This window comes from Macaca nemestrina, chromosome 15 (genome assembly GCF_043159975.1).
Source record: "Macaca nemestrina isolate mMacNem1 chromosome 15, mMacNem.hap1, whole genome shotgun sequence".
Taxonomy (NCBI): Eukaryota; Metazoa; Chordata; class Mammalia; order Primates; family Cercopithecidae; genus Macaca; species Macaca nemestrina.
Genome location: NC_092139.1, coordinates 10,613,268 through 10,636,357, shown reverse-complemented (window position 1 = coordinate 10,636,357; position 23,090 = coordinate 10,613,268). Strand labels below are relative to the sequence as shown.

Sequence of the window (23,090 nt, the reverse complement as noted above, 5' to 3'; positions counted from 1 at the left end):
AGACCTTGGAGAGGAGGTTTTACAACTTGGCATGCATGAGTCCTGGGAAATTTGCCTAGCTTTATTGGTTACCACAAATGGCGGTTGTAAACATTACAACTAGGACAACCAGGTAAAAGGAAATATTTAATGAGTGCCTATTAAGATCTGTAAGCCAAGCATCATGGATACAGGGGCAAACTGAAATAAACATATCCCTGCTCTTATGCTGTCTATATCCTAGTACATGGGCTGGGGAAGAACAAGGGGAGGAAATGTATTGTCACAGAAATGCATATAAACTTGCTATTGTGGTGAGCTATGTAGGAGCGGTACATGATGTGCATCCCACAGGGCCGGGAACCAATCTATCTTGGAATCTTGACTTCCCTATGTACCAATTGTGATTCTAAGGGGATTACTGAGCACCTCTGTGCCTCAGTTTCCCCAGGTGTGAAATAGGAAGAATGATCACATCTACTTACAGGGCAGTGACAAGGATTTGTGAATTCATATGTAGCGAGTGCTTAGAAGAGAGACTGAGGCAGCAAGAGCAGTCAATAAATATTATTATCATCATGGCCACATTGGCCATGTCAGTGTCCATGTCAGTGTCAGTTCTAGGCAACCTGCTCAGGGAGGTGAGGGGTAGCAGACATGGTCCTTGCTCCACCCTGTGCTCCTCACACCCTTTTGCCAGTCTTTGTGCCCTTCGCCCAGGTTTTTCATGGTTTGCTCCTCATGGAGCCTGCAGCCTTCTTTAAAGACTACCTTCTGGCCACTACAGCCATTTTGCCTGCGTATGTAAAGTCTAGAAGTATCTGGCAGTTTATACCCCAAGGTGCAGCCTGATTTGAAGGAGTGTGGAAGTCCCGCTCCCTGGGCACAAGGAGAACAAACTGAGCTGCAGTGTACACTCCAGAGCTCCCCAGGGATCAGGCTGGGGCTGGAACTTCATTCAAAACCACACGCTTGTTTGGCTTCTTTCCCTTCCCCATCCTGCTGTCCCCACCGTCGCACAGGTCTCCTCGGGAATCACAACCCTAATGAATCTCGGTGCCGGGGACAGCCCCTGTGGGATCTGAGTCATCAAGGAAGATTTCCTTCAGGAAGTGAAAGCTGGATGGACCTAGATGGTGTGTAGGAGAAGAACAGGCAGAGAAAGAGCGTGTGCGGAAGGTGGCGGCAGGAGGAACCCTCTTGCCAGCATTTAAGGAACAGCAGAAACTGGCAGAAGCCACTGTGGCCTGGGTCCAGAGGCCTCTGGGGGTGGATGATGGGGGCTGAGGCCTGGGGGATCAGTGGGACCTCAGTTGACAGGGCCTGGAAGTGCGGATTGCAGAATCGGATCTTTACGTAAGAGGAATTGGGGAAGCCCCAGAGGCAGGATGAGACATGATCGGGTTTGGGTTTTGAAAAGACCAATAAGGCAAGTGTGCAAAGAACAGACGGGAAGGAAGCAAGAGAGGACTGAGATCAGCTGGGAGCTCCTGCAGAGGCTAGAGATATTAGTGGTCCAGGCAAGAAATTGTCAGTATTATTCCCAGCCACGGAAGATTTGCCTGTTGTAGGTCTTTCATTGTGAAATGCAAACTTATTCTTGGGAATTAAAGATTCAAACACTGAATGTGGTAGGCAGGGGCTGAAACGGTTCGTAACCTCTACCTGACTAACAAGTGCCAGCCTCCCTTTCATGTCATGGAAGATGCGAGAGAGAACAGGCTCCCAGGCCATTCTACCCCGCTTCCAATCACATAACCAGAGTGTGGTTGATTGTGTGATTGGAAAGGGGGTAGAAATAGAAGTAACTGGACTTGAGAAATATTTAAGCAGCAAAAAAATGGCAAGTTATTTTCACTTTCAGTAAAACCGCTATTAAAGTCTAGATTTATCTAAGGGTAAATTTTGTGATATAGGGCTTATAGGCCATATAAGAAAATTTTTTACCAGTAAAATAAAGTTTGAATTTGTTTTTATTTTGCTGTAACAAAGGCAATAAAGAGAGGAAGTCTCTCAAATATTTAAAAACTTTTATTTTTACTGTCAGAGAATTTGAAGGTATACAGATGAAATCTGACAAGACATGTGAATTTATAATTCTAAAAATAATTTCACAGCAGAGAGAAAGCGTATACCTAGATATGTACACATTTATTACAATATAAAGACATAAATGTATATTTCCGAAACATTCTAAAAACATAATGTAGGAAGAAATATTTATCAAATGTACAGAATTATATACAGTATGCATTTAGGAAAAGCAGTAGTAAAAATATGCACAAATAAACCATCTGTAAACACAATTTTTAAGTCTTACAAGTATTACATGCATTTCTATGCATTTTACATTTATGAAATCACATTTTTCCTAGGAGTTCAAATCACAAAACAAATGTTATATAGCAGATCTCTAACTTTTGCATGCTTTATAATTGTCCTATTTAATAGAAAAATTATGGCATGGGAAATCATTTTATAATATTAAAGTCACACTGAATATTTTAAAGCTGTGACTAAACTTTGAAACACTGCCCTCCACCACAGATCCTAAATCAAGTACTGCAAATATTAAAAAAAAATGACTGAGGCAAATTACCATTAGAACACACACACATACACAGACACACACACAGACACACACACACGCACGTCTGTGCTTCATATGCACATACACAATTTAAAAATTGTTGCTTCATCCTTACCCTAATGCCATAAAGGAATCACATTAAAAAAATAAAGAATTTTAAGGTCCTCTAACAAAATGATGCCCCAGTGAATCACTAGTCTTATAAGATGTCTGACTTCATTAAAGTCCTTTTAAAAATAGAGGTGTTCTCTAGTTTCCCAATAATGTTTCTATTTCAATTCAGGAAGAACGCAATTTCATGGGAGGCCTGATCACTTTAACGATCATTTAGCTTGGCTTACATTATTAAGCAGGCATTTCCCTAAGTAGTACATTAAAGCAGAGCTACAGTAAATGGATTGTCAGTATTACTCCCAGCCCCAGAAAATTTAGCTGTTGTAGGTCTTTCATTGTGAAATGTAAACTTATTCTTGGGAGTTAAAGATTCAGACAGTGAATGTGGTAGCCAGGGGCTGAAATGGTTCGTAACCTCTACCTGACTGACAAGTGCCAGCCTCCCTTTCATGTCATGGAAGATGCGAGAGAGAACAGGCTCCCAGGCCATTCTAAGCACCTGAAGACAGCGCTGAGGCAGGTGAAGTGTAAACCAGCAGTGAACCCTGTAGAATGCCTTGAATCCCAGCACTCAGTCCGCTTCCCTGAGTTGGATATGACGTTAACAAATACCACGGTCTAGAAAGACAGTATAGCTTCTGGAACAATTTTGCAGAAGAAAAAATATCAACACCTGGGCCTAAATATTCTTTATAAGCTATTGTATGATGTGGGCTTTTGAAGTTTGCGTTCCGGTAATGCAGAAGCCGTTAAGCACCATTTTTGCAGAAAAGTCGAAATGGCTGTTTTGGTCTTGGTTAAAAAAAAAATCTGAAAAAAAAAAGGTACACCGTAATTATATATCAAAAAAATGTATTTAAACAAGACAAATTATTAGCCAAAAAAAAAAAAAAATGCTAAAACTTAAATTGCCATGGGCTTTTACCAAAGGTGCGGCTTACTGTGATAAACATGCACGCTGTCTTGGCTGAAGACTGGGGTCTCACCACTAAGCTAGAACACTTTCCTTACCCTACTTGATTCAGTTCTGTTGGCTGGGATGCTCAGAATTGGACAAATTTCATAACAGCATCAGACACTTGGTAGAGGAATAATAATGTATTCATTTGGGCCTTGTTCAGAAATTTTATCTGTAATTGCATGTTTCTCTAAATAATCTACCAATTAGCAAATGCTCCTGAACTTGCCACTGGCAAACAGTATTTTCTCTCCAGGCAAATCCCAGGAGGTGCTGCTAACAGAAAAAAATGATAGAATCTGGGTTTAAATGCTGACATGTCACTCTCTAAAGCCATATGTTACAAATGTCTTCGTTCCACCACCGGGGGTGGTGGCTCACACTTGTAATCCCAGCACTTTGGGAGGCCAAGGCGGGTGGATCACGAGGTCAGGATTCGAGACCAGTCTGGCCAACATAATGAAACCCCATCTCTACTAAAAATACAAAAAGTTAGCCGGGCATGGTGGTGGGCGCCTGTAATCCCAGCTACTCGGGAGGCTGAGGCAGAAGAATGGTGTGAACCTGGAAGGCGGATGTTGCAGTGAGCCGAGATTGCACCACTGCACTCCAGCCTGGGGGACAGTGTGAGACTCCATCTCAAAAAAAAAAAAAAAAAAAAAAAAAAAAAAAGAGCTTTCTTAGGCTAACTTTTGGTCACTTCAATAGTTTTGAATTCATTTTAATGCCTATTAGGAGAACATAACTAGACTTACTAACTTTTAATTTCATTAAGGAAATTATTACTCAGCACAAGGCCAACATATAGTATTAGGCTTATGTTAATTTAAAGGAAATAACTCAGTAAGTATTGAAATAAATAGCAGTTGGTTGGTATATGGATATGGCAAAAGTTGTGGAGGGAACATGAGAACTCCTCTACTGTCAGAAAAAGCATTGAATGGCATACTGCAGAAAAAATATTCTATTGTGTTCAATACAGGCTGATAAATACATACACTTATCGTACAAGTCGTTTCATAACACAAACCTAGACCCTAGAGCTAAATAAAGTCTACCGCTCGTGTTTTGTAAAATTTATCAGAACACAGCCTTTGTAGGCAGAATAACGGTCCTCCTAAAATGTGACTGCTCTAATCCCTGGAACATGTGAATATCCTACTTTATATGAATAAAAGGGCTTTCCAGATGAAATTAAATTTATGAACTTTGAGGTGGGAGACATGATTCTGGATAATATCTTGTCAGACAGAAGCCATATAAGAAGAAAGAGAGATTCAAAGCATGAGAGGGACTCAACCGACCATTGCTACTGGCTTCAGATGGGGAAGGTTTCATGAACCAAGGAATATGGGATATTTCTCAAAGTTGAGTATAGCCTTCAGCTGACAGCAGCAAAAAAAAAAATAAAGACGTCAGTCCTGTAACCATGAAGAATTAAATTCTGCCAACAACCCAAACTAGCAAGAGAATAGATCCTCCTCTAGAACCTCCAGAAAGAGCCCCGACGACACGATACTTTTAGCCTGGAAGAGCCTCATCAGACTTCTGATCTATAGAACTGTAAGATAATAGATCTGTGTCGTTTAACTCACTAAATTTTAGTAATTTGCGGTGGGAGCAATAGAAAGCTAGAACATCAGCCCACTCATTAGTTTACAAATTGTCTGTGGCTGCTTTCCTGCTCCAAGGTAGTATTAAGAGGATGTGACAAAGACTGTTTGGTCCACAAAGCCTAAAGTATTTGCCAACTGGCCCTTCACAGAAAAAGTTTGCCAAGCCTTACTATTCACATGCAAAAACCATGAACAGCTGCTAGCATTTACTGAACACTGAATTGATGCCAGGCTCAGGAATAAGTATTTGGTATTCACATTAAATTTTTGTGATACACACTCTTTGGGTCATCATTTTACAAATTAAAAAAAAAAAAAAAAAGGAAGCAGAGAGTTTAGGGAACTGCTCAAGGTCACCCAGCAAATTAGAGGTGAGCTGGGATTCAAACCCCAGCCTGGCTGACTTCCCAGCATAGCTCATCCCTCGTCATTCTCCCTACCTTGCAGAGGATAAGGAATCGCCTAGATGCTCACCTGAGGCATCTTATCGCTGGAAAAACACGATGGGGAGCTCCCGGCTGGGCACCAGGGTGCCTGAGTGTAGCATCTCAACAGGCTCGTTGTCTGTGGCCTGGATGTCATATTTGCGGACAATCTGCAATGCGCATGCACACAAAAACAGAATTACCCCTCTCTTCTTCTGCCTTGTGAAATAGCACAGAACATAATTGCAGAAACCAGTAAAGGTTTTACCCAACAAAGAGCCAAATGCAGTTGAAGCTCGGCTAATCGGCGACCAATGCACATTCTTTTTCCAATGCCAAATGGAAGATGCGCAAAGGGATTAATTTTTTCCTTCTCCTGAAGCCAACGTTCAGGTCTAAACTGACTTGAATCTTCAAAATTGTCTTCATCGGATCCCAGCACCTGGGTATTTAGCATCAGCACTGTCTAAAAACACACAGAAACACATAGTATTTAAAATAACCAGAAGATACCTTTGAATGACAACATTTACAAAAGTTGTCACCTTACAAATCAAAAGCCAAATCCACAAATGTATAATAATGATGATTGCCAATATGCACGGAGGCTTAAAATGTGCCAGGTAATAAACAGGTAAAGGGCTTTAAAATTGTGCACAATACTCACAGCAATCCCGTGCGGCAGATTCTGTTATTAAACCCCTTTTACAGTTGAAGTTGAGGCTCACAGAGATTATGTAACTCACTCAAGACAACACAGATAAAGGTGAGACTGAATCCAGGTCTCTGTCTCCATAGCCATTAGTTCTAATTCTATACTATGCAACATTCACTACCATCTCTGTATTTCCAAAATGAATATTTTCCAGTGCAAAGTCTAGGGAGATCTGACGAATATTTGCAAAGTGTATCTTCCAAGGTTTTGTAAGGTGTAGAATATACAAATTCGACTTACTCCTTTGGGTAAAGCATATTCACCCAGAACTGTTGCCTTGTCAAGAGTCCGAGTTGTAAATGGCACACTCGGCGTAAGCCTGAAAACGTAAAATCAAAGATGTCAAGGTGAGCACGAGCACCGTCTAAGTTCTCTCTGAAGTGTCAGTGGGAATGCAGATTGGATTAAATAAGTGCAGCCCAAGTGCATACTCAGAAAGGCAGCATAATCACAGATCTTCCTAAAGAAGTTGTCTTTCTCTTCTCAATAATTGTATTTCTTGTTCCTCTTATCTTCTTGAGTTAGTTAAAACCCCAGTGCAAGGGTGTTTAGTAAACTGTTAACATTGGTTTTCTCTGTACTTCACTCCAGACTTCAATTTGTATGTTTCTATGCTAGCTCTTGAAGCGCGATGTTTGTTCTATGTTTCTCCTATGTACTCTTGACAAAGTTGACAGTATCCTTCTCATCCTAAAATGTTGAGTTTTATTTTCCCAAAAGGATGTAAAAAGAATTTCCAAAAAATGTTTTATACCGGAGGCTCAAAAACAAAGCTGTCTGTACGTCCTATTACATAACAATATAGCTCTTTTGTGAGCTTCCATCTCATAGCCTTCAATCATGCCCCTATCTTAATTAGTGCTTACCGTGTTCATTAAAGTAGCAAGATTATTGAATTAAAGGGGAGGGCACTGACTTTCCAAGATTTAATAGAATTTGCCCAAATGATTTAGGAAATGAGTACCAGAAAAGAAATATGGCTCCAAAGATTTTTTTGCGGTGTGATAATTGTTTCTAATTAGCTAGGGGAAGCTGTCCATGAGTAGGGGACCCCTTGCTTTGTAATTAAGAGAACAGTGTTCTAACACATTTATATTGGCTCAGAGATAGGCTCTTACCTCATAGATTCTTTCAGACAGGCTTTTAAATATGGCATATTCCTCAAATCTTCTGCCCGTGGCACCTGATTCTCAGGTAATACACTTTGAATTTCCTTAAACAGCTTTTGTTGCACTTTTGGATTACGGGATAAATTGTAGAGAATCCACATGAGACTGTTTGCTGTCTGCAAGCCAAATGGACGTAAACTTGAGTTTTTGTAAATAACTGCATTAAACCACTATTAGCTGAAAAAAGGTATAAGATGCCTACCACCTTATTCTGCAAATATATTAGTGAAGCTTCTTCATGCATCCTTATAGCTATGCCTTTAGACAAATCCAATATATAAAAAAGCAGATTTATTTCATAAAACATATCAATTAAGGATATATTTTAAATTAATTACTGAGGAAACCAAAGTATAATCCTTTAATCAGCTGCTTTAGAACATTTAAATACAGTTTTGTTTTGTTTTGTTTTGTTTTTGTGATGGAGTCTCACTCTTGCCCAGGCTGGAGTGCAGTGGCACCAGGTCAGCTCACTGCAACCTCCGCCTCTCAGGTTCAAGCGATTCTCCTGCCTCAGCCTCCTGAGTAGCCGGGAGTACAGGCGTCCACCACCATGCCTGGCTAATTTTTGTATTTTTAGTAGAGACAGAGTTTCACCATGTTGGCCAGGCTGGTCTTGGACTCCTGGCCTCAGGTGATCCACCCGCCTTGGCCTCCCACAGTGCTGGGATTACAGGTGTTAGCCACTGCACCTGACCTAAAATATGGTTTGACACAATAATTGTTCGAACGCAAATGAGTACATGTAAAACTGGTGAAATGAGAATATTAGCGGGTTAAATCAATGCCAATTTTGGGATTGTGACAACGTTTTCTTGTTAGACAGGATGTTACTATTAGGGGAAACGACGAATGCAAGGGATCCCTCTCTATTTTTTCTTAGAACTGAATGTGAATCTACAATGATCTCAAAATAAACATTTAATTAAAAGTTGCTTGATACAAAAAACATTGATATAAAAATGGAATAAACAGAGAGGGATGATGATCCTCAGGGTGTTGCTAATGAGAGGCTTTAAGAAAATGTTATAGTGGAAATGGACAAGAAACGGCATTTCTGAAATTTAAAAGTTCCTTTGGCCACACCCTAAAAAGTTACCACAAAAATAAACAGGCACTATCTACACTCGGGGTTTCAACCACATGTAAAGAGCCCTCATACGAGGGTGCCAACACCAAAATAAGAAATTCAAGCATTGAGTTGAGTACTCCAGCTACAGTTTCTGACAAAGGCCTACGCCCTTTTAAGTGGCATCTTTTATTTTGTCTGCACAGGCAATGACTGGAGAAAAAATATTGATGGAAACAGCCAGTGTAGCTTTAAGCTACATAATATTCACCACTAGTATTCATATGTAGTTATTTTTAGGCCATACTTCGCTAACTTAAGCCAAATATTCCCTGAAAATGATCATTGTGTCCACCTCCACAGACATGAAGGCGCTGTTGCTAAGTGCCATGTGCCACTCACACAAATGAGCAAAGTGCACGACCATTCAGAGACGATGGTTATTTATTATTTTTGGAAGAAGATGCCTCCAAGGCAGGCTTCTTCATGTCAGAGGACTGGCAGCCTCGGCTGCAAATAAACTATAGACGCCATGATTGTAAGAGTCTAATTTACAAAACAGGAAGAGGGTGTAGCCATCAAATTAGATACACTTTCAAATGGCTCTGATTTTCCAAATGTGACTTTCAGAATAGCCAGGACCAAAAAAGAAATGGATTTAACCATATCAGTGAGTCCCTCACCGCAAGTACCAAATAGTTTCCAAAAGGCAGATAACTGTAGCTTTTACCAAAGCCATGTAAGACAGTCTGAGCCTGTAGGGAAAACTGCAGGGGCTAAGCTGCAGCAGCTGATTTGAGGGGAAGTGGCCTGGAAAACCTCGGGGGCACAAACTGTCCTGGACTGACCTCCGTGGAACAGACCGAGCTCACTGACTGGCCTGCTGCACCCACTCTCTTGGCTAAGTTCATCATTCTCCATCCACCAGCCAGAGCCCACGTTCAAAAACATAAATGATCAGGTGATTCCCTTGTTTAAAATGCTGCAAGAGCTTCCCATCACAGGTGCAATCCAATCTAATGCCTTACCCAGGCTGGGCTCACAAGGCTCTGACTAACAAGGCTCATCCAGTTCTCCAGTCTCAGCTCTGACCACATTTGCTAGTTCTCCAGCTCCATCCCTCTTTCTGCCCCAGGGCCTTTGCATGGGGCCGTTTCCTCTACCTGCAGTGCTCTTCCACCAGGTCTTTCTGTGGCTGGCTCTTCTCATCATTCCAGAGTCAGTTCCAGTACTGCTTTCTCAGACAGGGCTCCCCTTTAATCATCTCCACCCCTCTATACTACACCATCCTGATGGCGTCCTCTGCAATCCATACCACTATCTAAAGTGACCACATCTGTTTGTTTACATGGCTACTGTCCGTCTTCCCCACTTGCATACGCGTTCCATGAGAATGGGAACCCTTGTCTCTGGTTCATGGTGGTCTCTCAAGAACCTGGAACAGTCCCAGGCATACAGTAGGCGCTCAATAGTTCCTGAATTCATGTATTCAACAAGTATCTATCAGCCACTACTAGATGCCAAGTACTGTTCTATGTCCTGGAATCACAGCAGTGGACAACCCTAAGCCATTGCTCTCAGAGAGGTCACATTCCAGTTGAAAATATAAAAGAATAATGGGTGACACTTTACTTTCACCGCTGTAAGGAGCCTCCCAGGGTAAGTAGTTCAATAGGAAAGTGAGCGAGGATGGATTCCCACTTTCAACAGCCTTCTGGAGCATGAGGAGAAATGAGAACCTCGCTATCTCCTGATATAGAAAACCTACCTTTACTTCAGGCAAGAAACAGCACAGAAGGGGAAACACATGGAAAATAAACAACTGCTTTACATTTTGCTTAGGAACTTTAAGATGCATGGAGTAAATGTTGCACTTAGGAGGAGGTTAGTGTGCGTCACTCCCATCACAGCTCAAACCAGTATCCAGGTCAATTCAACCTACCTGAATGCCTATGGCAGGGTTGGTCTGCACTTAGTATCTACTATCCCCTAGGGAGTATCGGCCACATCAGAGACAGAATTTTGGTCTTTACAATGAGCTGTTTCGTTTCAGTTAAAATCCACTTGTCCCAGACTCTTTGGGACTTTGTTTACAATTCTAAGCGATAAAAATATTATTGGCTTGAAAGAGAGTATGCCATTTTTTTTTTTTTTTTTTTTTACAGTAAGTAACAGCCACAGTTAGGCACTTTGGGGTAACATGTACAACCGAACAAAATACATCCAATTTTGAAAAATCTGAATTCTGTATCTTGCCAGGGCAGGGAACTTTACTGCTTCTGAATTCCTGCAGCAGCGTGCATGGACATCACGGCACTCATCACATCCCACTCTGGGTTTTTGTCACTGGGGCACACGAAGTCTCCTCCTACCCAGTGTTTAAGCACAAAAGGCCATGCACGGATGCACAGTGGCATCTAGTATGAGACTTTTCATTTTTGTGAAGTTGGTGCTCAGTGAATCCCGGTGACATGAATGAGATGAATTACTATTTAAAATCTGTCATCTAAAAATTGTACAGACTGTTCATTTAGCAAACTCAAATCCAGCCCACCCTTACCGTTTCCACTGCAGCCAGCTGGAGCTCGGTGACAGCAGCATACAATTCTTTCTTTGAAAGCCGATTCTGGTGATAAATGTCACAAAGGAAATCTGCACTAGGCTGCTGAGAATACTTCTCTAACCGGTTGTCAACACAAGATTTGACTATTAGAGCAGAGAAGAAAGAGAGGAAGTCAGTTGAAAATGAGGATGAGGAAAATCACAAAAGAAAATCTCAGTCCAAAATCCTTCTTGCAATATCTAAATAGTCTTTTCAGGAACACTGACAATTTGTTACACACACTAATTATTGCCTTCTTGTTAAGTCTGCAAGGATTTTTCAATACCCACATGAGTGAGGCTTCTCAAACTTCAATGTGGATAGGAATCACCTAGGCATCTTCTCAAAATGCAGAATCTGAATCAGGGCTTGGGTAGGCCTGGAACTCTGCATTTCTAATAAGCTTCTAGGTGATGCTGATGCCACTGGGCTGCAGGTCATAGTTTTGAGTAGTAAGAGTTTAGATCTTGGGAGAAATAAGCGTAAAAGAAGGTAGGATTTGGGCTCACTTTCAGAATCCAACTTGGACCCAGATATTACTAAGCACACATACCCCACATACATATGCACAAATACACTGCTCGTCCATGTTGACAATAATGGTAAAAATTTCTAATATTTACAACATAAAATCTAGGCGTGCACCTTCATCACTATTAAACAACCACCAGGCTTATTATAATAATGGAAATGGTAATAATAATGGTGATCACATATGGCACAGCAGTTAGAGTTCGAGTCCAGGAAGCCCTCTGTCTGGCTTCAAATCTTGGCTTTGCCATCACCTGGCATGCAATCTTGGGAACGTTTGCTAACTTCTTTTTTTTTTTGAGATGGAGTCTCACTCTGTCGCCCAGGCTGGAGTGCAGTGGCGCGATCTCGGCTCACGGCAAGCTCCGCCTCCCAGGTTCATGCCATCCTACTGCCTCAGCTTCCAGAGTAGCTGGGACTACAGGTGCCCGCCACTACTCTCAGGTATTTTTTTTTTTTTTTGTATTTTTAGTAGAGACGGGGTTTCACTGTGTTAGCCAGGATGGTCTCAATCTCCTGACTTTATGATCCGCCCGCCTTGGCCTCCCAAAGTGCTGGGATTACAGGTATGAGCCACGGCGCCCAGCCACGTTTGTTAACTTTTATGTGTCTCAGGTACCCCTCTCAGGGCTAACAAAAAGACCTACCTTATAGTGTGTTGTGAGGGTTAAATAAATGTATAAGTGAACAATGCCTAGCATCAAATATCCCCCTTTGTCATGTAGCAGAAACAGCTCTAGTCCACTGAGATACTGTGATATGCCAGGTTTTTATGTTAACTATAATCTGTATTAGACCCAGAAACAGTTACATTGAGGTAGGTACTCTTATTATTATGATTATTTATTATTATTCGTCCATTTTAGAGACAAGGCAACTGAAGATGAAAAGGTGATTGCACATTTGGCCAAGCCACCACAACCAGTGACAGAGCTCAACTTGAACTCAGGGTTCCCTGACTCCATAGAGTTTACTTTATTTTTTTTTTTTGAGATGGAGTCTCACTCTGTCTCCCAAGCTGGAGTGCGGTGGCGCAGTCTTGGCTCCCTGCAACCTCCGCCTCCCGGGTTCAAGCAATTTTCCTGCCTCAGCCTCCTGAGTAGCTGGGATTACAGGTGCCCGCCACCATGCCCAGCTAATTTTTGTATTGGTAGTAGAGACTGGGTTTCACCATGTTGGCCGGGCTGCTCTCAAACTCCTGGCCTCAAGTGATCTGCTTGCCTGGGCCACCCAAAGCGCTGGGATTATGCGGGGGAGCCACTGTGCCCCGCCAGATTTTACTTTTAACCACTCTTAATTCCCAAAGAAGACTACAGAAAGCTTGTTACTTAGAATTTGTGTATGCCGGGGCAATCCCAAAACACCTGTGTTTGCAAAACCTAAACGTGGTGATGAGGCCCTGGAGATCACTCCACACCTTCTCTCTGAAGCTCCAGACCCAGGGATGCCGGGCTGGGTCTGGCTGGATGTGAAGGGCGGCCCTTTACCTGATTTGAAAATGGTGTCCCAGGCCAGTGTGTGGTCCTGCCAGACCTTGGTGTTGAGGCTCTTGTGCAGCTCGACTGGAGTGACCATCATTCTCCCAAACGTGCTCATCATCTGAGAGAAATGCAAGCACCTTTTTATTCTGAATTCTCCTTCTCTCAAAGACAACATTCGTTCTGGAAGAGGAACATTCTAAACCACAGCACCCTGCACTTTTTAAAAGGCTGGAATTACAAGGACGCCCCCGGCTCTCTCTGCACTGGTCCTGGGAGCAATGCCCACACCCCACCTCCACCTCCTTTCAATATTGAAGGTAATGTGGGGGATGACTTTCCACTGGACGTGTTTGATAAAAAATTGCAATCTGATGACTGAATTGTAAACAAAAAAAGAGGAAAAACTATAACTTTCATATTCACTTCAATTTCTAATAATTTCCAAGCTTCAGTGATTTCCAAACCAATTTCAGTGTTTATCCTATCTACACACCACCCAAACTATTCAAAACGGTACAATCTGAAAAATTTTGGGTTCCTTTTAAAAAGTATTTTAAATCAACTGATCTTTAATTAAAATAGCTATTTTAACCTTGCCTAATCAAAGAAATAATGGATTTAATGCACTTCTTTATGTTACGGGCATATATGCAGGGGTCCCCAACCCCCAGGCCATGAACCAATACTGGTCAGCGGCCTGTTAGGAACTGGGCCGCACCGCAGGAGGTGATCAGTGGGCCAGCAACATTACCACCTGGGCTCTGCCTCCTGTCAGATCAATGGCTGCGTCAGATTCTTACGGGAGTGCGAAGCCTACTGTGAATTGCCTATGCGAGGGATCTGGGTTCCACACTCCTTAGGAGAATCTAGTGACTGATGGTCTGTCACTGTCTCCCATCACTCCCAGATGGGACCTTCTGTCACTGTCTCCCATCACTCCCAGATGGGACCTTCTCGTTGCAGGAAAACAAGCTCAGGGCTCCCACTGATTCCACATTATGGTGAGTATGTAATAATAATAGAAATAAAGTGCAGAGTAAAATGTAGTGCACTTAAATTATCCTCCCTCCCCCGCCCCACCACCCTGCCCTGTCCATGGAAAAACCGTCTTCCACGAAACTGGTCCCTGGTGCCAAAAAGGTTGGAGACAGCTGCATATATGCACATCAATATACTAAAATATATAAGGCACATTAAAATGAACACTTAACTACGGAAATAAGTATGCCAGTTTTTGGGAAACACTGTGAAGTTCTGTAAAAATCGATCTGTAAAACATCAATCAAGAAAACGGCTCTCTTAAAGAGACGGCTTACTGTTTTGATGGCCATGATGAAGTTCATAGCTTCATCCCCTGCATTCTTCTGGAGAAGCCCAAATCTCTTCTCATATAACACGAGGCAGATACCTGTCATTTAAAATAATCATCACTTTACACAATCACAGCAATGCTGGAGTCTATGTTTAGCTGGCTGTTAAAGACTCAATTCCATGCCTCTTAAAAATGTGGGATTTTCTGAGAAAAGGCAACAGTGCAAGAATATCGAGGAAAAGCAAAGAGTCAGAGAACGGGGACACAATCACTCTCCTTTTCTAGAAATTATCTCCAGGTCCAATGACTCATCACCTTAGAACGTGCTGATCAGAGATCCACTGTCCTGAGTCATGTAAGTCACACAAGAGATCCACTGGCCCCAGCAAAGGTGCCGCAGGGTCAGGTCTACGCTATGCCTCTAACTCAGCTGCGTTTTTAGAGTCACTTATTGGATTCTACTGCCTAACATAATGAATTGGAAGCCATTCGCCAGAGGAGGAGAAGGGAAGGGAATAATTATGTTCTAAACACCCATTACATGCCAGGTACTGGACTAGCACTTTACATAGGGTTTTATTTTTTCTTCCATTTCATCATCTTATTTAGAAGGAACCTTTTTAAAAATAAAATTCTCAACTCTTCATTTCAAAACATTTTACCTACAGAAAAGTTGAAGGAATGGTAAAATGAATACCTGTATCCTCTGAACTCATTAACATCTTGCTGCCATTTCTTTCTCTTTGTGTGTATGTATGCATACAAGTGTATATGTGGCTGTGTGTGCTGAACCATTTGAAAATAATTTTGAGCTCTCAGGACACTTCACCATTAAATATTTAGCAGTAATGTCCTAAGAATAAAGCATTCTCCTACATAACCACAATGTCATTAACATCCCTGAGAACATTAGCAACCATTCCATAAAAAATCGACTGTGTCCCATTTTAAAATATTCCCCATTGTCCTAAAAATTATCTCTTGTAACCTTTTTTTTTTTTTTTTAAAAAAAAAGGACACAGGGCCAAGCATAGTGGTTCACATCTGTAATCCCAACACTTTAGGAGGCTGGGGCAGGCAGATTGCTTGAGCCCAGGAGTTCGAGAACAGCCTGGGCAACATGGCAAAATCCTGTCTCTACAAAAAAATAAAAATAAAAATATTAGCCAGGCATGGCTACATGTGCCTGTAGTTCCAGTTACTCTGGAGGCTGAGGTGGGAGGATCTCTTGGGCCCAGGAGGCCGAGGTTGCAGTGAGCCAAGATTGTACCAGTGGCCACTGCACCCTAGCCTTGGTGACATAGTCTAGAAAAAAAAATTATACAGGATTACTGCAGCCACCTTTTTAGTGGTGGATAATTGGCTCTTGACTTATAAAGTGGGAAACTAGGATTAAAAAGGTAAACATAAACCTGAGGAGTGAGAGTCAATTAGCTTAGTCAGCACCCACATACAACTTTTCCAACTACATCTGTGTTTTCCAAACTCTACTCATTTCTTCCCAGCCTTTCAAGGTTTCGCCACATTTGTGTTCCACAGTGGTTGGTAGGTACACCACTGGGAATATGTGAGACAGCTCTGGGTGGTATATGAACTTTAAAAATAATTAGTTACCCTGAGGGGCACGATGGCTCATGTCTGTAATCCCCGTACTCTCAGAGGTCAAGGCGGGAGCATCATCTGAGCTCAGGAGTGAGACTAACTGGTGGCAAAACCCCATCTCTACTAAAAAACACAAAAGTTAGCCAGGCATGGTGTCTCACGCCTGTAATCCCAGCACTTTGGAAGGCCGAGGTAGGTGGATCACAGGTCAGGTGTTCGAGACCAGCCTGGGCAAAATGGTGAAACCCCATCTCTACTAAAAAATACAAAAATCAGCCAAGCATGGTGGTGTGCACCTGTAGTCCCAGCTACTCAGGAGTCTGAGGCAGGAGAATTGCTTGAACCCAGGAGGTGGAGGTTGCAGTGAGCCAAGATCACACCACTGCACTTCAGCCTGGGGGCAGAGTGAGAGTCTGTTTCAAATAAGTAATAAAAAAGTTATGTATTTTTATATTTATCTATTTATGGCCATATTTCTGACCTTGAATTTATGGAAGTGTTATAGGTTTTCCTTCTCTCTCTTCCAACAGCAGCCACAGTGATCCTCCCAGCAAATCTGCCCATATCGCACTGCTGCTGAATACAATCCACAGCTCCCAGTTACTTACAGGCTCATATTCAAACTCCTGCCCATACAGCTCTCCATGAGCTGGTTGCCAACCCTCTCCCAGCCTCTGTTACAGGATACGCTTGTCATTCTGCACTTTTTCTGCACCTTTCTCCCTTTTCAGCTGGTGAACTCCTACTCAACCATCAGGTCTTAGCTGAGGGGCACCATCTCCGTGAAGCGACCCCTGGCCATGTCCGGCTTAGGTGGCCCTCTCAGATTCTCCCACAGTCCTGAAGGTCCTCAGCCAGGCACTCTCCCACCTGATCACAGCTGCCTGCTCTCCTGCCTGCACCCCCATGGGCAGTGAGCTCTGCCCTTTATTTCCAGAGTAATCTTTGAAGAAAGTGGTCATGTCCTCCCTCCCTTACTTGCACCACCTGAGTCAGACGAGGAGTAAAGTCTTGCCAGGACCTATGAGCTGTGCCCTGTTGGACGCCTGTCTTCTTTCTGACCTCATCTTTCACAGGATCCCCTTCCTCCCGGCTTGTTCATTGTGATCCACTCACTCCAGCACCTTGCAGTTCCTCAAACACGGTGCTCATGTTTCCCCCTCCCGGCATTTGTACTTCCTGTCTCTGCTGCCTGGAACAGTCCTCCACGGGTACCCTCGTGATTTGCTCCTTCCCTTCCTTTAGGACTTACCTCAAATGTCTCCTTACTAAAAAGGACTTGCCCCTCTTTCATTCTTTCATGTTATTTCTTTCTTTCTTTTCTTCTTTCTTTTCTTTTTTCTTTCCTTTCTCTTTTTCTTTCTCTGTTTCCTTCCTTCCTTCCTTCCTTCCTTCCTTCCTTCCTTCCTTCCTTCCTTCCTTCCTTCCTTCCTCCCTCCCTCCCTCCCTCCCTCCCTTCCTCCCTCCCTTCCTCCCTCCCTCCCTCCCTTCTTTCTCTGTCTGTCTCTCTCTCTCTATCTCTCTGTTTCTCTGGAGATGGGGTCTCACACCATCACCCAGACCGTAATGCAGTGGTGCAATCATGGCTCACTTAAGCTTCAACCTCCTGGGGTCAAGCAATCCTCCCACCTCAGCCTCCTGAGTAGCTGGGACTGCAGGCATGTGCCGCCAATCCCGACTAATTTTTGTATTTTTTGTAGAGACAAGCTTTTGCGGTGTTGCCCAAGCTGGTCTCAGAATCCTGGGCTGGCCTCAAGCGATCTGCCCACCTCAGCCTCCCAGAGTCCTGGGATTACAGGCATGAGCCACCGTGCCGACCTTTCATGCTCTTTCTTATTCCCTTTCTGTTTTCTTTTACTCCCTGGAAGAGTGTATTTGAAAATGTGTTTACTTGTTGACTATCACCTTGTCTAGCATAGAAGCTCCCCAAGGGCAGGAAGGTTATGTGTTGCGTTCATTGTCATATCCCTAGTACCTAGCACAGTGCCAGACACACAGCAAGTGTTCAACACATGTTCGTTGTATGACTCCATAAACAATCCATAGTTCAAGGCATAACTTAAGCACCTAAAAGAAGCATTAAAAGGGCTGCTCTGGCCTTTCCCTAGGCAGCAATAATGCATGTTTACAAAAGAGTTGTCAAAAGAGCCATGTTTTATCTGCAAAATCATCTGCAAAATCAATGAGCAAGACTATGACGACAACTTACTTTCAAACGACCATTTGTTCAGTTCGCTGTACAAGTCTTCAATGTGGCCTCTTTCATCACAGAGCTCATCTATTCTGCCCATAAAATCAGCCAAGACCTTCAAAGAAAACAACCGCAAAAGACACATTTTAAAGCCGTTGAAGGAAAACAAAAGTTTAAAGCTCACTGAGCTAACTTCGGGTCTTGCTACATCGAATATTCACTGGCCATAATGTTATTCATCCTGAAGTCACACTAATTATATATTCTCCCTGGGAATCCACCTCATCCCCTAGCGACCTCGTCCTGGGTTATTTCTTGAAGCCACCCTGAAGCTTAAGTTTCAGCTTTTGATCTAAAAATAATTCTGGCAATTTATGAAAAGGAAAACATTTTTTTTTTGTTTTTCTAATCAGAATGGGGAAGTAAACCACAAAGGAATCTGCCAAGCGTCCCTGTTGGCCCAGCATCTCAAGGACTGTGATGCGGCAGCTATCCTGAGGTGTGCCTTTCCACATCTGGGCAAGCGAACGTCTCTTTATTGGTTGGTGGTTGTGTTAAGAATGTTGAACTTGGAACCAGAAGATCCACCGATTCTGGACGCAGCTCCTTCCCTAAGTAGTCTATGACCTTGGGACAGTCACATAAGGCCTTTGGATGCCAGTTTCATAAACCAGAGTTTTCAATAACGAATGTCTCACATTTAATGAGATCCACATGGTACCAAACACTGTACAAAGTGTATTGGCTGATCCTCCCACAACCCCATGAGGTAGTAGGTACTGTCATTACTCATTTCCCATGTAACAGATGAGAAAGCTGAGGCTTAAAGAGGCCAAGTCACTCACTTATGCCCACAGAGCTGATAAGTTGCCATCCTGGAGCCTGCCATGCGCTGGTGTGACCATAGAGTCCACCTGTGTGGACTTAGGTTGCATGTTTAATTTGCCCCTGTAGTGCCTTTTAAAGTTCTTTGAATTTGTTACCATTAAAAAATCAAGAGGTTTCGTATGAACATGTGGATTTACCACTACTAGTTTAACAATGTACATAATAAGTACGAGACTTGGAGACACGAGGTCTGTGTTCCGACATGGCAATCATTTGCTGGAACTGGGGCTGCTGTCCCTCCTAGGAGGGGCGCGCACTATCACGTTTCCTGAAATTTTTATTGAGTCTGCCTTATTATTTTATATTAGTCCCGTAGCCCCTGGAAGGTTCTGAGTTTGCAATCCTTCACCTATGTGATCCCATCTGGGGACACATCCAGTTCAAAATAAACATCCAAAGTGAACAGAAGTAGAAAGAGATTACTGTATGCTTAAAACCCCCTTTGACTCTGTGCTGGCAAAGGGGCGATGTCCAGATACTTTAGTATGATACAAAAATATTGTTAAGACCTGTCCAGTATCATTTCAGAGAAAGCCTCACATCAGCTACACTAAATGACTGAGTCTCTGAACACACCATGTCATTTCATGCCTCCCTGTTTTCAGAAGGCTATTGTCTCTTAATGCCTTTCCCCACCTTCTCTGCCTCAGACTCCTGCAAAACCTAGCTCAAATATCACTACTTAAGAACTTTACAAGGGTATCTCATTTAACTCTCACAGCAAACCCGGGCAGCAGGAACTGTTACTCCCGTTTTGTAGATGGGAAAACTGAGGCTTAGGGAAGGTAAGTGGTATAGCCAGGTCTCATAGTCAGGGAGTGGAAGGGCTGGGGCTCAAATCCAAGGCTGTAGAATACCAAAGTCCATGCTCCCCATTGCTCCCTCATTGTGATATGACTTTAAAAGAGGGTGAAGGAGGGAGAAATAAGGGTTTGGTGGGGAGGAGGTTGTAGGAAGGAATGGAGAGAAAGAGAAGAACCCCCTTTGAATCACCCAAATTGCATGCTTTTTTTCCTTTGTATTTTGTAGCTGTGACTTGAAGCTCCACCAATATCCCTATGTCCCCAAGAGCCCCAGGAAAGCTGGCCCCAGCCTACAAACCTCATTGATTTTGTTGTCCAGCTTCATCACTTCCACTGGTTTCATTAGTTTCTTTTGAAAGGCACTCCGGACCCGCTGCCAGTCTTCCCCTTCCCTGTGAGAGAAGCAGGAATACATTTAGAGCACATTGAAAAGAAAAGAAGGGAGATGCAGAAATACCCCCAGCTGCAACTTCAGGAACCATAAAATCAAATAAACACTGAGAATCATGCCGAGAAATATCCAGAGAATATTATCATTAGAATATCTGGGATAAAATAGTGATCGTATTTTGACAATAGTTTGACAATAGGAAGCAAAAGCACCTAGTCAAAGACTGCACCAGAAAGTTGAAGTCCAGATAATTTGGGTTCAGGGGTTTTGAGGTGTCCTTGCAGGGAGTGGGGCTGGAAGGCCCGGGGCCAATTCCTAGCCATAAAAGGGGGCATGTGAACACCCCATCACCAGCAACTCAGACCTGTTTGAGGAAAGAATCTTGTCTTCTTTCGACTAATTGGTGTGGGCTTCGTATTTACAAAATATCTCATATTTAGAATTTTACTATTGCCTCCAAATGATAACATACAGCCAGAGATTCACTGGAGTAATAAGCCTTTTGTGAACGTGTACTTGTATGCACCTGCCCCACGGCAGACCACACAGCCTGTGATGCACCGTGCATTAACAGGGTTTTCAATTCCTCATTATATCCTGGAAAATATAACTATTAGGCATTACAATTTGGGGGTAAAGGTGCTAACTTGTTAAATGCTAACAACTAAAGGCAGAAGAATCACATCCCATTGTAGCACTTACCGACCTAAAACACAACTTTGATATCCCTCCTTATTCCACCTTTACAAGTAGAAATAAGGCATGCCCCGCAATCCTCTGCAGAAAAGGCCACTGTCAAAAGCAAAAGAGGTTAACTCCTGGCTCTTGAGCTTACAAGGTGTTTCAGGGAATTTTAAAGGACAATTTTGTTTGTATAAGATGTTTGGCTGGTACGCTGACTTCAGAACCTCATCCTGCCCAAGAGTCTGACCACCACAGTTTGTACAACCCTGTTTTGGCCTTTCTATGATGGGAGGGTGTGGCCCTGCTCTGTTGCCAGAGAGAACGCAGGTGCCCGGTGCACAGCACAGCTTTTCCGTGGACCGACTCTAATCTATACAAGAGCTCAGGGTTGCAATGGCACCGGAGAGGGGCTTTGGTATCCGCCCTACATAAGAAGCATCCAACCCCAGGGAACTCTAACTCCACCTCTTCACAATTTCCAGGCGCCGTCAGGCTCATCAGGCCTGGCCGCATGCCCAGGTCCCTCGGATTGGACTCACAGGATCAGCAGCCCGTAGCCTTCTTTGCGGTAATCGCGATAGGCCTTCCACGGTTTGATCTCCAGCCGCTGCGGGTACGCGCTCTCGGTGCGGTACAGCGCTTCCAGCAGGCATGGCGAGCCCAGGTGCACCGACTCAAAGGAACCCAACTTCATGCGGAAAATCTTGCCGTACTTCTTGTGGTACTCCACCTGCAGCGGGCCGGGCACAGCGCGGTGTCAGCGCGCATCCTCCGCCGTGGCCGAAGCGCTTTCCCTCCTCCTGCCTCCTTCCTCCTCGGGAAACCGGGTCCCTCACTGCCCAGACGCCGAAGCGCACCGTGCGCCGCGCACGTCGGGGAGGGTTTGGAGCGCCGCTGGGAGGGCGGAACAGGGAGGAGAAAGGGAGTCAGGGGTGCGAAAAGGTATTTACCAGGGTGTCGTGCTGTTTCTTGAGCCCCCCTTTCCAGAGAATCTGCAGCAGGCTACCCAGCAGTGGCCAGCTGGTGGGGCCCGGCAGGGCGGCCGCGTTCTGAGTCTCGCCACCAGCTGTCAGCGGGCAGACTGGCACCTCTCGCGGCTGAGGGGACGTGTACGCCGTAGATGTCACCGGTCTTGGGGGCTGCCTCGGACTGCGCAGCTGCTGCAGGAAGGCGGCAAGCGAGCGGCTCTTGCTGATGGGGGAGCTCATGGCAGCGGGGTACACCGGAGCGCGGGAAGGCACAGGGACGGGGTGGGGTGAGGTTGGTAGGAAGCGCTGGTGGGATTCGGAGCTTAAAGATTCTGGGAAAGGGAGGCAAAGAGGGCCAGCTGGTGTGATGGAGCGGGGTGAGGCGGGACAGGCAGCAGAAAGGACCTCGGCAAGGATGCTCGACGCTGCACCACGCGACAGCCTCAGAGCACTGGTTCCTCCTTGCGCTAGCCACAGGCGCTGGAAGAGGGCAGCCGGGGTCTGGGGACCTCTTGAAAAGGGAACGCTGGGAGTCCTCCTGTTGGTCTGCAAGGCTGACCTCTAGGGTCTGGCTGGAGCCACGGGGAGGAGGTGTCAAGGAGAGTAGATGAGATGCTGCTGGTGCCGCGTTTCCTCCTGTCCCTCTCCATGTTCCTATGTCCGGGGACCATGCATTTATGGAGACCGGGCATGCCCTGGGTGGCCAATGAGCACGCAGAGGAGGGCGGAGTGGCCCCCGGCTGGCCAGGCTCCGAGGGACGCAGGACCCAGAGGATGGGGGTGGAAGGAGGATGGAGTCAGCGAGGTGAGCGAGGGCATCCGGGCCTCAGGTGACCGGGGCTCTGTTCGCCAGGCGCGGGAGGTGGGGTGGGGGCGGCAGACTCCACCCCGGAGATAACCCCCGGGAAGGCACGCGAAGCCCGGAGTTCACCGGGTGTGCGCCGAACGCGCCTCCCTGCCCTCCCCTGGCTGGCAGGAGCCGGCAGCGGCGGCCGTGGTTGC

The 23,090-nt window shown here is 44.4% G+C and overlaps 1 protein-coding gene across 1 annotated transcript; it reads right to left on the bottom strand.

The window, feature by feature from the left end:
• Positions 1-1,992: 1,992 nt before the first annotated feature.
• LOC105470644 (cytochrome P450 family 24 subfamily A member 1) lies at positions 1,993-22,754 on the bottom strand. Its single transcript, XM_011722805.2, has 12 exons — positions 22,071-22,754; positions 21,660-21,850; positions 20,344-20,437; positions 18,373-18,469; positions 14,566-14,657; positions 13,256-13,367; positions 11,196-11,341; positions 7,516-7,682; positions 6,638-6,716; positions 5,951-6,148; positions 5,732-5,852; positions 1,993-3,493 (listed from the first exon to the last, which is right to left on the bottom strand). Exons 1-11 carry the CDS (start codon positions 22,326-22,328, stop codon positions 5,742-5,744), a joined length of 1,545 nt encoding a protein of 514 aa, XP_011721107.2. The 5' UTR covers positions 22,329-22,754; the 3' UTR covers positions 1,993-3,493; positions 5,732-5,741.
• Between the last annotated feature and the right edge of the window lie 336 nt (positions 22,755-23,090).

Coding starts and splice junctions, on each gene's coding strand:
- LOC105470644 (XM_011722805.2), bottom strand. CDS start 22,328: ATGAGCTCCCCCATCAGCAAGAGCCGCTCGCTTGCCGCCTTCCTGCAG. Junction 18,470..20,343: donor TGGACAACAAAATCAATGAG/GTTTGTAGGCTG, acceptor TTTTCTTTGAAG/GTCTTGGCTGATTTTATGGG. Junction 6,149..6,637: donor AATATGCTTTACCCAAAGGA/GTAAGTCGAATT, acceptor GTGTGTTTTTAG/ACAGTGCTGATGCTAAATAC.